This window comes from Electrophorus electricus, chromosome 9 (assembly GCF_013358815.1).
Source record: "Electrophorus electricus isolate fEleEle1 chromosome 9, fEleEle1.pri, whole genome shotgun sequence".
Lineage (NCBI taxonomy): Eukaryota > Metazoa > Chordata > Actinopteri > Gymnotiformes > Gymnotidae > Electrophorus > Electrophorus electricus.
The window spans coordinates 1890687-1905670 of NC_049543.1; the positions used below are offsets into that span (position 1 = coordinate 1890687).

Below are 14984 nucleotides of genomic sequence, written 5' to 3' on the forward strand. Positions count from 1 at the left end.
TTCCTGCTGTGGAAACATTTATTGTGGTGTTCGTTCTGCTAGTATCAAAATCAAACTTTATTGATGTTGGACGGTGAATGTCAAAGTGTAACAGAATGTTGAGCTGTAGTTTTGTAAACTGTTCTTGAGATAATTCAAGAGTCTTTAAAGATTATTTTGTTCCCCTATAATCAAAATGCATAATCAACTATGTGGAATTACTGGTTTAATCCTGTGATATTCGCGCGTGTGTGTGTGTGTGTGTGTGTGTATAGCAACTAGCAACTAGGCACGCACACACACACCACACACATATAGCTAACCTAGTTGCTATATTGATGAAAAGCAGTGGTAGCTCACAGGTTAAGGTACTTGAGTTGTTATTGTACTGTTGGGCCCTTATTGCACAAGTTGCAATCAGTCCTAATTAAAAGTTACTCTGCGAAAAAAGTGTCAGCTAGATGTAAGGAAAGGCAGTTCTTGACAAACTTACCTAACCTTGAAATTGACCTTTTTTCTATTTATTTCTAAATAATTTCATAGTGTTCTCATGTCTCACATATGTTCATGCGCTGACACAAATTGCTAGGTTACACTGATTAATGTATACAAAATGTTTTACACAGGAGGTTGCATGTTATATCCGACTCTTATTGGTATATCACAGTGCACCTACCCGGATGCGGGACTAAACCCCAGTGTTCCCCAGGGGACGGGTGCTCTGACCCACCACACTACACAATCTTCTGCCCTCTGGCTTTTGGACACCTCTCTGTTTTCTTTAGACTTTCTCCATGTTCTCTTGTTCTCAACAGTGTAGCTCAACAGGTGTAGTTAATAGTTATGCTTAATGACTTCGTGTGTAATTGAGAGATTGAACTAATTAGTGGCTATGTAATTAAATTGCAATAATGACAGTCAATTTGAAAGCAAACCAAAATTAATTACATGACAAATAAGACTCTTGCAAGACAGAACCATAGAGGGAGACATAAAAAGCTTCTTTTCCTCTGAGTAATTCAGGAGAGTTTAACTTCTCTATATAGGCAATTATTAACTATTTTTATTAGAAATTAATCCATTAGGTAAACTATATCCCTCGTTAAATAATCAGACATTACTCTTCTAAAAGTCCGCCAAGTGAATTGTTCTGCATTAAGATGTAAGCCCTAATAGTCTCTCAGCAATCACTCCCTCACTGCAAACCACTCCATAACATTACATCAGTTCTACTAATCAAATCTTTGATGATAATTATACCTTTACAGGGTGAGTCAGTTGGTGAGGATCTTTTGTTCCAAACACACCAGCTAATTTTTGTGTGAGACAATGTTCACAGAAATTGTGGAATTATTTTTTGTCATAGCCTGTGTGTAAGTTTACCAAATGCCATCATGTGTTTAGTATCTGCGACTTGTTGAGAGTTTGTAAGGGTTTGTTTTGAGTTTGCTGCACCTGAGATATTGTTAATCCACTCGTTGTAGTCGTGTTGGCTGTTTTTCTTGCTTTTGTTTGTCTCCCCTTTTGAAGTTACCCGGTGTTTGTTGTTTCCTGTTAATTCGTTCATGTGTTGAGGTGTCTACCTATGGTGATTATAAAGTCAATCACTTATGCGCGTGTCTGACTCCACTTGCCTTGCCTGACATTACAGGTATAATTGTACTGAGATTGCTCATGTAGTTCTCATATTCACGCACATAGTGGGAAAATGTGCTAGAAACGGATGGCCTGGTGTTTGTATTTAGCACTGACATTTCCTCTCTTATGTAAACCACACACACGAACAACATTTATCAGAATAACTGTGTGTAAATGAGCAGCAACCTACCTGCTAGCTCCTATGAAAATTCCCAATAGTGTCACAATGCTGCCACAACTAGAAATAGGAAGTATTTTAATTATATGTATTTGAAATTCACATGTAATTACATTTTAGGTATTTTGTCATTTGTATTTCACTGGAGTGAAAAAAAAAAAAAAATCAAATACACGTTATCAAGATCCTTTTGAAATGTGTACCGTATTTAGAATGCAAAACACTTTATAAAATGGCGCATTAAGAAATATACATTTTAATCACAAAGACCCATGTACTGGAGCTTCCCAATGTAATCCGCTGTTTGTTTTCATAGCAATGCTCTCTGTCTCCCTCTCCAAGCTCCGCCCACCATTCCTGCTACACCCCTACCTAAGTCTGTCCACCTGTGTCCAGGATGCCTCACCTGTGCGTCTTTTCCCTCCCTGGTTCATCCGGGTATTTATTCCTCCTGTTTCCAGTCCTTCGTGTTCGTTGACCTTATTTTGCTGTCGTGTTTAATGTGTCTGCTTTGCTTTTGTTTCCAATTAAGCACCTTTGTGTTCCAGTACACGCACCAACTTCCTGCCCTTTTTACTACCACACGCCTCGCACGTCACAGCCTGTAGCACAAAACTTTCTTGAGTTTTTCTCTTCCACCCAAACTCCATCACTGAAAGGTCAATGGAAGGTGGTGGTGTTTACTTTAAAAGTGGTTGCATTAAGCTACTGGCTTTTAGCAGCACAAACACAAAACATATTCATTAAAGAGGATTTTAATCATGCATTTTATCATGTAACTTTACTGGAATTCTTACAATAATCTGCGACTGCTAAACTCACCCGTAGCTTTAAACTTTATCCATAGCTCATCATATGAGCCAGTCAATATATGTGATCTTTACCAGGACATCAGCTCTCAGTACCAAAGTTCAGTCAGTACTCAAGAATGGTCTTGATCTCAGTATTACAGCTCACAGTCAGTACTCTAGAATGGTCTTGATCTCAGTATCACAGCTCACAGCACTTACTGAGCCTGTGCAAGTGTCTGCAAGCAGATTAGATCATCATGGCCTCCTGTGTCTACAGTGCAGGCTGGTCACACCCTGACACAGTTATCTGTATGTTGCATCGGTATTGTGGCTATTGACAGTTCAAGTCTCAAAGTGAAAATGCTCCAGACCTTCTGTTCTGAGACCATGGGGAGCATTTCTGTTGTTTGTTTTGGGATCTTTGCTGGTGGAGTCCGTGATGGGATTTCAAGCATGGCACTCCCAGGGACTCCAGACTAGACGGATTGGCCTCTTCTCACGTTGAATCCTCTGCTGCTCTTTGGGTGTCTGTGTGTTTGTCTGAATCTGTATGAATATCTACATGTGTGTGTACATTTTTCAATCTTATGAGTATATTTTGGATCACTCACGCAGAGAAAAAGCCTCTTAAGGGAAGGATAACAAGGTAATTGTAACTTCTGAGATGAAATGATTAGTCTGTCAGAAATACATCTCCCCTTCAGTGAGACTCAGGTGGTAACAGGAGGAGATTTACGGTGGGGTTTTTATTCCACTCCGTTCCAAAGTGTGGCATGTCCTCATGGAAGCTCCACAAAGACAGATTCACAATTGAGCCCTTGCAATGAAAAGCACATATCAGCCATTTCCCATTTTTGTCCAAACGGTTATTTTAGTTTTTGATTTTGTACAACCTTTCTATTAAAATTAGGATGCTAACTCACTGCATTTATGTGGGCATTTAAAAATAAAACTTCTAACAATGCTTAATATTAATGCTTTTATTTTGTAGAAAGGGGGTTTTTCATTGCAAGGCCTCAGTTAATAATTGGGGTTTTTTGATTCCTCATGTGGTATAAATAAACTTCTATTCAAAAAAGCCTCCAGTGAAGGATCTGAAACAATACCTCAACTAAAAAAAGTAGTCCATGAGCAGGTTTATTTATTGATTGATTTATTTATTTATTGCTCATTTTTATTTATGTTTTGACTTTTCAAAGTAGAAAGTTTACTTCTGGTTTGTGGACATTTCACAACGATTTTCCTACACAACCCTTCAGCACTACAGCAGTTAGTAGCATGTTATATGTAGTATGTAATCATAGGAATTATGGGCACAATGTCTACCACATACTGTTTATGCACACCAAAGCCATTTATAAAACTGCCTTCTTTTTTATGCCCTCAAAAGCATCAAAGGAAATTCAACCCCTTTCATCTCTGACAATACTTATTCTGTAGTTACACCACTTAACACAGGAGGCAGAAGCAATCAAGAGCTCTCTGCCCCCTGCACCATGCTGAACCATCCTGCACCATCCTGCCCCATCCTGCCCCAGGCTGCCCCGCTCAGCCTTTCTCCACTTAAAATTAAACTGGGTGTCCATTATAGGAAATATTTGGCACTGGTCCAACTCTATTATATACTTTGGAGCCCTGTGTCACTCAATAATGCGGTGCAGGACAATTTAAGCAATATGGATTATTACTATTATTATTATTATTACTATTATTATTATTAAGAACAGATACATGGGTGGTGGATCCTTAAACTAAAATACAACAGAGTATCAATATGAGAACAACATGTCTAAAAAGATTAAAAACGCTCAGACGGACAACATAACAATTCAAACGTGGTTGGAGAAAAGATGTTTGGATGACGTGGTCATGGTACGGTATTGACTTGTTCTATTGTAGTATGTAATATATTGATCAAAACTGTGGTTTGTGGTCTACATGAGGTTGGTGGTTATTGATCTGTTAGTAACAATAGCAATAACTACCTGAAGATAAGAAGATGAAACAACAAAAAGAAGAAGATGGAAAAAGGAAAGAACAGAAGGGATGAACCAATCATTTCCAACCGTACAATAGAAAAGATGGAGACTATGACATGCTGTAGACTAAAGATCTCCTAAAGAATCCTTCCAGCTCCCCTCCTCTCTGTGATGTTGCCATTTTTGTCTCCTGCGTGGTCACATGTGAGATATTGGCAGTGAGTGCGGTGATCTCCTCCTTAATGATGCCTGTTGGGAAACCTGGGCATTAATAGGTTAATCACAAACCTGGAAGAGCATCAGGATGAAGACCCACATGCTGGGAGAAGATCAAACAGCAAACGTCTTTTCGACCGCACGCCCCCATCAGTGAGCTGGGTGTTGTTGGTCATGCACTCCCTGTAGAATTACCATCAAAAAACTATTATCAAGGTAGATTCTGCCATTCCCCATTTATGACGCCACTGGTGTTGTCTTACCAGTCGCCTCCCATGCATCAGCGCTCTGTCAGTCATACCACGGGGGTACTGCATCATTCTGATTTATTCATAACAAGCCGGCTGCATTAGAGAGAATGTCTGAGGTGCCGTGGGCTAGGGCCATGTGGCCTATTTATATGAGCAGAGGTCTGAATTACAAGCAGGTCTTTACAAACGTTAAGATTTATGCCTTCATAGATGGTGCCTGACACCTTCAAACAGTCGGTGATTGTTCATCAAACCCCTTGTGTTCGTTTCTTAAAGTGTGTTTACAAGTCAGAAGGGCTTATCAATACATGTCCCTACTGACATTTTGATTTATATTTCTGTTGTGAGAAATAATGTCTGGACTCTTTGTCTTTGATAATTCCGTAGTCTCCCCTGTGGTGGAAATCTGGGAATAAAACTTAGATCCATGTCCTTGTCGTTGGATTTTATTGTAAGCTCCATGCAAGGTTGATTTGAGTCTCATGCATACAGTGATGTGGAGCCAAGAATGAAAAGGGAGTTTTACAAAGATATTTATAGGATATAAGAAAAGGAAGGTTATTCTGAGCGTAAGGTTGATGGATTTCTGACTTGCTTTGCACATTGCAGCGTGTTATACATGACTTCTCACAAGACACAAAACATGGAACTGTTAGAATGAACAAACCCGACAGCAGTCCAGATGGCCTCGGTTGCATCTTCAGGTATTTAAACAAAGATGCAGCCTAGTGTTGATTATACTTTACTTCCTTTTATCGCCAACCAGTTCTCTCCTGGACACTGTCCAGCAAATCACCCCTCATTCTACCAGGAATAATAGCATACTGACTTCATAAGCGACAAATCCAAAGTAGATCCAGAACTTCTTTCAGGTTTTGCTTATGCTTTTTTATGCTTATAGGATTTGGTTATGTTTGAAAATAATGGATTTCTGGCAATCAGTGTTTGCTTCTTTCTTAGAGGGTTTAGAAATAACTAAAAAAACAAAGATGCCATGTGAAATGTTCATATGCAGCTGATGTAGTGTGTGAAATCTGAGAAAAAAAGGGAAACTTCCCACCCACATGTTCCCTTGAATCAGAAATGTAATGCATGACACAAGTCAAAGATGTAATTCTCCAAATAAAGACGTGGGCGGGGCAGTGAGGGGCGGGGCCAGTGATGCTTATGCGTGTCCCTTGAGCATCTTGAATCTTTCTAGATTCACATTTCCTACAGATCCATATTTGCTGCTCAGTGTGCATTTATCCTGCATAATTTAATAATGGCACTAGTATCTTACAGTCCTCATTAATATTTATAGTGTGTGTGTTTGTGTATGTGTGTGTTTGTCTTTGTGTGTGTGCATGTTTTAATCCTCAGACTTTATCCCTGGCATCTGTATCGGTGAGCCACTGAAATGGAGGCGGTGCTATCAGACCTGACCGATCTGTCTATGAACTCCACCCTCCTGAACATGACCGCTCACAGCAGCAACGCCTCCAACGCCTCCACCCTCCCCAGCATCACCTACTACCCGTACTACCAGCACTCGTTGCCCGTGGCAACCGCCCTCACCGTGGCCTACCTCTTCATCTTCCTCCTGTGCATGATGGGTAATGGCCTGGTGTGCTTGATCGTGCTGGGGAACAGGCGCATGAGGACCGTCACCAACTTGTTCATCCTCAATCTGGCCGTGAGTGACCTGCTGGTGGGCATGTTCTGTATCCCCACCACGCTGGTGGATAACCTTATCACAGGTAACACGCACACACACACACGCACACACACTCACACACACACACACACACAAATATATGCATCATATGCTTGTTGAGTCCAGCGTTGTACAGGTTAGTAATCCTTTATATAATCCTTTTTAGATTGTTGTTTTTGACTCAGTAGGACCTGCGAAATTAGTGAGTATTGTATCCCTCAATGGAGAGGGAGAGGAGTAGAGAGAGAGAGACAGAGAGAGAGAGAGAGAGAGAGAGACAGAGAGAGAGAGAGAGAGAGAGAGACAGAGGACGAGGGTACAAGAGATTGAGTGGGAGTCCCAGATGTCAGATGTTATTTGGCATTCATCCTAGCACACCCACCTCTCATTACACCACTGTAATACCAAACTGCATCTGAAGCCATAACTCTTGTAATAAAAGTGGTAGGTTAGATGAAAGAGAGAATGCTCTTTCCCAACCCTCTTTTAAAACCATGAGAATCTGCATCAAAATTGGTTTTATTGTGCACATAAAATATTTGGCTAAATGAATATCAGGAATTTGTCTTGGCGAATTTGTCTTAGTGACAAACCAAATTACACAGAATAGAATAGAACTGGGAAAACCCTGCAAATAGCGAAGATTTAAATGTCTACTGATATGTACAAAACACAGTATGTACAGACTGAATGTTGTTACATGTGTTAATTTCCCTTTTTAGTATGTAGAGATTCAGAAAGAGACCTTGTCATGTTGAAGACCCAACTTTTCTTTTAGCTGTGATTAACACGTTCTGTGCATTAATTTAAGCGCTGCAGGTATTTGTCACACTGCTCAGCAGAAGTACATTTTATGGGCCGAGCCTGTCTCAAAAGGCAGAGCTTGTATCTAGGCCTGGGAGGTTTTTGTTTGGCTAGTTTCTCACTTCCCCCCTGAAGGAAGGATGTGATCGATGGATGTGTGAGGGGTTGGCAAGAATGTCACCTGCTCATATCTTTGGATCAGGTGCAGTAGACACCCTTCTGTTTCTTCACCAGCTGACAGCCTCTACGCAGAGACAAACTGTACCCTTAACGCCTGTAGTGTAGTTAAATTTTCTGGAGTTTCATCTCTTGCATTAGTCCTGGTATTGGCAGCAAGTGTGTCTCTTGTAGCCCTGGAGATATAACAGTTCCAGCTCTACCTGCATATCTCGACCTCGCTTACTAATAATAGTTTGCTCACAATTCATTCATGGTTACTAGGAAGAGATGTGAGGTGTCCAAGTCTAACCCTGTACTAACACCTGGCTCCAATCACTGAGCTTTCTGAAGGGCATAACGAACTGGTCCAGGTGTTAGATTGGATGTTGGATTAGCATTGGAACAGGACTCTACAGGGCCGTGGATCTCCAGTGCTGCTTTGGGCAGCCCAGGTGTAGGGAGATGTGACACAGCACAGAATCCCAATGCAGCATCCTGTAGAGCCCAGATGCTGCAGGACATAACGGAGGCGGATTTTCCCAGCTTCATAAGCAGGACTGCAGGGGGACAGCCCTAGATAGCGCTGAATAGGGGGAATTCATTAGCCAAATCAACTGAGTGATAAAAAAAAGTCTGGTGATGAATCTGAACTTTCATACACCTTCCAAAACTCTTTGTAACCATCCACATTAGGACAGCCAGTCTTTTGTCTGGGTATGGTTTCATCTGAGCTTCCGAAGCAGGCAGAGAAAGGTATTTTTAAAAGTCTTTAAATACTCCTGATAATTTCACACCCTTTTCCTCAATAGCATGTTTGATTCTGGTCATTTAGAGGCACTACAGGCATCATTTAGAGAAGCAAAATTCAACAAACCCCACAGCAAGGAGTCAGGGCTCCTTCTGTACCCGGGAAGGAGCCATCCAGAAAACACAGTTTTAATATGGAACATTTTAACTCAACAACTCGGAAAAGGCCATGGGAATCTCTGGACTCATAGGGCTGGTCTGCCCTCCATTTGTGATAAATAGATTAGATCCCTCTCTTGATAAAACATCTGTGTGTTGATGTGACAGGGATTTGATAGTCACAGTGGGTGACAATGCAAATTATGATCATTTGCATTTATGATAATGCTTTTATGATAATCTCTTGTTGCATTTGTGATTGTACCAGTCCTAGTTTGTGTTGCTTCCTATCATGATACTGTTAATATAGTAGAAAGCAACATGGGATATACTGATCTGCATAAGGAGATAAGGAGAGATATTTTGTAGAACAAAAGCGAAATAACAAACAAAAAGAAATGTGTTGCAGGCATGAACTCGTATGTAATACAGTGATGATGTAATACAGTGACGATGTGGAAGCTTCATGAATATTTGCCCGTCCTGCAGAACAACACTGAGCCAACTGAGGTGACAAACACTTCAGCGGGGCTGCAACTTCAATTTACGATTCTGCAAACCTCCAAGAGCTTTAGGTAGAACTTTAGGTGCCAGTTTCGCTGTAAGCATTAAAGCAGTCGTCACGCACCACGCAGAAAGGGCAGCAAGTCTAATTCAGGGTGAGCACAACAGTCGTGTTTGGGGAGAGTGAGTCATATATGGTGGATCCAGGAAATGAACAACACGTGCACACATACTCGTACGTACTCACACGTGCGTGCAAGCACACGCACTCAAATGAACTACATTTTTCGCGTGAAGTGAAATTCCATGTTTGCTAAGGAATGAAGAATCACCATGTGTTTCTGTGTGTGCTCGTTTACTCATTCGTTCTCTCTTCTCTTTCTCTTAGGCTGGCCCTTCACAAACACGGTGTGTAAGATGAGCGGTCTCGTGCAGGGCATGTCTGTCTCCTCCTCTGTGTTCACACTAGTGGCCATCGCGGTAGACAGGTTCGTAATGGAAAGTGGGGGTTGTATAAGGTTACAGAAATCCGAATGATCCTAATTGATTTCTCATCATCCTAATCGATATCCCAACTTTTGAGCAGTTGAGCATGCTTGAGATGTAACTTAAGATGTAATAATGCACTCACAAAGAGAAGGAAAAGACGCGTATAACAGAGGCTAAAGGAGGTGGAGATGGTGGCGGTGTGTGGTGAGGTGTCTGGTAGGTACCTCTGCTCTTTCCACATTTCCTCTCACATCCTCAATCCTCACCTTCCTCCTCTGGTAAGAAGAGCAGGCTGAACCAAAGACCGATCCCATTATTATTGATCACTAATTCCACGATTTTTGATCACATTTGGAGAAAGAATGTCAGTGAAGTAAACATAAAAGTTTCACATGGATCCAAACCAAGTTTGTGAAGGCTAGTGGTTTAAATGTGTAAGCTTCATCCCTTATTAGTGCTGTCTGAAGAAGACACAAATGCATGGAACATCAGTCAAGCTAATACAAGCCTGTCTGGAGAACGTGAGAGACATTCTCTGTAAATAATAACTAAAGGAGGAACTCATAAGGGTGCATTTTGCAAATCTACTGGGTATGTTTGGAATGGACAAAAATGTTTAATGTAACTGCAGAAGTGCAGGCATTGCAGCCAGACTCAGATTCATCAATCTCTCTGTCTCTCTCACACACACACACACACACACACACACAGTGAGAGAGTAAGAAAAAAGAATTGTGAATGTGGGAATGTAAAGCAACAAATAAAGGAGGAAGCCAGAGAAAGAGGAGCAACCCATAAGCAGCACACACACTACGGTGCAGTGGAACATGGTGGAGTCCTTCCGTACGTGCTGTGCAGGGTAAAACAGCTTCTATCCTACAGTGCCTTCAGGACACAGTTTGATACTTAAGCACAAAGGTCAGAACCATGAGAACATCTATTCTCTTAAACTCTCCTCCAGGTTCCGCTGCATCGTCTACCCCTTCCAGCCGAAGCTCACCCTGACGGTTGCCAAGGTAACCATTGTAATGATTTGGGTGTTGGCCCTGGTGATCATGTGTCCCTCGGCAGTGACTCTGACCGTGGAGCAAGTGAGGCACCACTACATGGTCCACAACCTGGACTACAACCACGCCTACCCGCTACTGTCCTGCTTCGAGAACTGGGCCGACCCGCAGATGCGTAAGGTGTACACCACGGTGCTGTTCGCCCACATCTACCTGGTCCCTCTCACGCTCATCACACTCATGTACGGACGCATCGGCGTCAAGCTCTACACCACCTCCGTCACCACCGGCAGCGAGCAGCCCGACGGTGGGCAGCCCCGCGCTACCCCTCCGGCCCACCAGGGGGCACCGCAGAAAAACAGACCCCTCTTCTCCAGCAAAAAAATCAAGGTTATTAAGATGCTGGGTCTGGTGGCACTGCTTTTCACGCTGTCCTGGCTGCCCCTGTGGACACTGATGCTCCTGACCGACTACGGCGGTCTGGACGAGCCAGCGCTGGACCTCCTGACCAGCTATGTGTTCCCGTTCGCACACTGGCTCGCCTTCTCCAACTCCAGCGTCAACCCCATCATCTACGGCTACTACAACGAGAACTTCAAGCGCGGCTTCCAGGCCGTGTGCAGGAAGTACACGTGCTGCTGCAGTGGGCTGACTGCAGGGGGATCCAGAGCTCGCAGGTCCGGCAGGGTGGACATGGGCGTAGCGGGCGCAGGGCGCAGGGGGCCCGACACGGGTCCCAACCCGCTGCCATTCGCAGCGAGGAACAGGGTGTACACGGATGGGAACCTGAAGGAGCGCAGGCCGGGGTCAGAGCCAGAGCGCCGGGCGGCGAGTTGCAGGGTGAGGGGCTCCGTCAGTGTGGATGATGCCGGATCCCTCACCGCCAGTGAGACGAAAGGGGTGGCCAATCAGAAGAGCCTGCAGATGGAGGACCTGGGGAGGATCAGCCCTGTGGGCGTCACCGTGAGCCAGGCCTGGGATCAATAGCAGACGGGGAGCGCACGCAAGCCCAGTAGAGGGACATACTAGTGTAAATAAACAGTGTAATTTGGAATATCGTTATTGCCGAGTTGCAAGGAGAGCTTCAAGGGTTTTTCGGCGCTCCTACATGGAGGACATTAAGGATGAGTGCAGGGACACCTGCTACACAGGTCTAGAAAGGCCTAGACAACTGACACAAAGGTCTAGACAACTGACACAAAGGTCTAGGGTTCAACTGAGACCTCTCCAGCACACCAAGCCCTCCGTTTGTAGTTCAGTAGACCTTTAGTGTGACTGGTTGTTGTGTTTACAGAGAGACAGCACCGGTGTAGAGGAGGCGCACGAAAGCCAAGCACGGGGAGCTGTGAGAGGAGTCCCCATAGGAGGGGTTCATAAATGTAAAAAATAATAACATTTTTTAAAAGTCCTCCATCTTGTCTCTTACAGTGGTGCCCCAGAAGTTTTTGTTACACCAAGACACAGATAAAGAAAGAGGAAGAGAGAGAGAGAGAGAGAGAGAGAGAGAGAGAGAGAGAGAGAGAGAGAGAAAGAGAGAGAGAGAATGAATTATTTTGTAAAGAGGTCAGCATGTAAGTTGTCTGACACAAAATGGCCAAAATTTGTAGTTGAGAAAAATGACAAACCACCACACCTCATCCACCACGTGCATGAGGGCGTGCATGCATGCGTGTGTGTGTGTGTGTGTGTGTGTGTGTGTGTGTGTGTGTGTGTGTGTGTGTGTGTGTGTATTTGATATGCTCCAGAGCTTGGATATGTGTTATACATGGGCAAAGTGTAAGAATGTTCAGAACTGACTTATGAAAGAAGCACAAGGATATAATGGAAACAAAATTAAAACCATATAGTGAACAAATTTTAAAACAACTAAAGTTGTTTATTTTTGTGTGAAAGACATTTTATAATAAAACCTTTGTTTTTGCATCAAATGGGATGCAGGAAATGGTGAAATGGACAATGTGGTCTAAACTGCAGAATTAAACGCACATGTCCTGAGAGCAAACGTGCTGATAGCAGCTTTAAAGCTCTTTCAAAGCTCAGACTAAATACTAAAATACCAGTGACAAATGAAAAAGGGTATCATTGTTTATTTATTTAATTATGTATATGTTTATTATGATTTTATTTATTTGTTTACTTATTTGGGGGTGTTTGTTTTAGAAAATGTATAATGGCTTAAGTATTCCAGGGTTATTTAAACTGGTTTAACTTTTTTTTTTCTTCAAATATTTGATTTTAGAACTGCAGACAACACAGAAATATCCGCACCAAGACTTTTCAAGATTGTATTTAGAAACTCTGATATAATGTACCAAACATTTCTGTATTAATTCTGAGAAAGAACAGGATGCTTAAATATCTCACATCTCCCCAGGGATCACCTTACTGCGCCTTGCTAGGTGGAACCTTTTTACCTGAACTCCCGTTTAAAAGATATGGACTCACTTTTCTTATGGAAACATTTTTGCCTTGTCTTGAAATATGCATAAGTGAGATCCAGGTTTGCAACAGTTGATCCTGTTGATCTAAAGGGATGAACAACCATCACTGTAGGACTTCAGGTAACTGGAGCAATCATACTAGCAAGCTAATAAGACCTATGTAAACAACGTACATATAATTATATTTAGTTATAGTTAGTCATATAGTTACTTTTTTAGGCATGTTCATTAAAATACTAAATATTTCTCTAAATAATAATTTAATATCACAACATTTTTTATGCTTTTTACATTCCTTGAATCAAAAATTGTGTCTAGTAGTTATTTGTGTTTGGTCTTTAACTCGAAAACCAATCATTAGACAAGCATGCACTGTAAAATCATTTTTAAATTATGCTGAAATGTGTTTTTAAAGGTTTATTCCTGAAATTCTTTTCTATAAAAAAATGACCAGAGAATGTTTTATACCTCCTTGACCTCAATCCCAAAGAAGGCCACCTGCGTCATTTTAAAACCACTTGTAAATAAAGTCAAAGTCATAATGAGGAGTAATTATGAGTAATTAAAACTTGCACCCTAAAGAAAACCCTTCAAGGTCTTGTGCCATAAGGCTGTGATAGAAAGCCATATTGTTTCTATTCTGTTTTCTATTGTACTATATTGTATGTTTCTACTTGTGAAAGGGTTTTTGGTTCCTGTTTCTTTTGAGCAACCGGGGTATTCAACAGAAACGCTACATTTCCAGCTGTGCAGAATGGTGATGGGAGTTTTGCCTTTGGAGATTGGCGCATTATCTCCCCCCACCCCCTCGAGAATTGTTCATATGCAATGGCAGAGAAATTCAAAAGCTGCTTTAAACATAAAGACAAGTCACTCGTTTCGTATAGTGGTGGTTCATCTTCAGTCAAGCCATTTCACTCTCATTATTAAATGTTTTTAAATCATTTTAATAAAGTAATAGAGCAACTCTAGATAAGTGTAAACAATGTTTGGTATCCATACATACACTGGGAGACCAACTAGCATAGTGGTTAAAAGCAAAAGTGTTTGATCTCCAGTGGACAAGATCAGACCGTATTAGATTATGAACACTTAGCTGATACTGGTATCGGATCATGATCGTTGACAATCACACTGCAGACAACAGGGATTTATGCTGTAAAAACCTTATTTGGGACACAACACACACACACACACACACACACACACAGAAGTATTATGGGCTAAGTGACAGGGCTGCTTATGAATGTACCTGGTGACAGGTCAGGACTTTAGCTTAACCTTCCACAACTGCTCAGAGACAATGTCCGCACAGCAGTGTGACTTTTACATTTATTTTTTAGGTGTATGAGCCTTCCAAAGAATGGAAATTACTATAGAAATAGAGACAAAAATAGTTACAGCCTAATGCCACTGTGATCACATAAGGGCAGTCTAATGCCACTGTTATCACATAAGGGCAGTCTAATGCCACTGTGATCATATAAAGGCAGTCTAATGCCACTGTGATCACATAAAGGCTGCATAATGCCAATGTTAACACATAAAGGCAGCCTAATGCCACTGTGATGTAAAAGCAGTCTAGTGCCTCTGTTGTCATGTAAAAGCATTCTAATGCCATAATTACATGTAAAGGCAGTCTAATGCCCATTATGTTGCATGTTGAACTTTCTGTTATGGGCATTCTATACAGGTGGGGTTTTTTTGGGGAAAAATTCGAATCATAAATAAATCCTCCATCAGTGATCTCTGTAGCCCTGTGGCTCAATGTTTTTCCTGAATTTCAGTTCAAGCCACTCAGGAGAACTACAAATACCTTAATTAATTTCAATGCCAATCGTTAAAGTAATTAATAAATGTGATTTCATTTTAAGTTGAACGTCGGTCAGTAAACTCTGTTCTCTGCTCTAGGACTACAGTTGCAGTGCCCTTTATACATTTTGGTC

At 41.8% G+C, this 14984-nt stretch overlaps 1 protein-coding gene across 1 annotated transcript; it reads left to right on the top strand.

The window, feature by feature from the left end:
* The first annotated feature begins 6473 nt into the window (after positions 1–6473).
* On the top strand, positions 6474–11584 carry npffr1l2 (neuropeptide FF receptor 1 like 2). Its single transcript, XM_027025985.2, has 3 exons — positions 6474–6771; positions 9490–9589; positions 10552–11584. Exons 1-3 carry the CDS (start codon positions 6489–6491, stop codon positions 11582–11584), a joined length of 1416 nt encoding a protein of 471 aa, XP_026881786.2. The 5' UTR covers positions 6474–6488.
* The last annotated feature ends 3400 nt before the right edge of the window (positions 11585–14984 follow it).

Bases quoted from the DNA above. Each gene is read 5' to 3' on its own strand.
- npffr1l2 (XM_027025985.2), top strand. From the start codon at position 6,489: ATGACCGCTCACAGCAGCAACGCCTCCAACGCCTCCACCCTCCCCAGC. The intron at 6,772-9,489 runs GTAACACGCACA...TCTTTCTCTTAG, and splicing joins GGTGGATAACCTTATCACAG to GCTGGCCCTTCACAAACACG. The intron at 9,590-10,551 runs GTTCGTAATGGA...ACTCTCCTCCAG, and splicing joins GTGGCCATCGCGGTAGACAG to GTTCCGCTGCATCGTCTACC.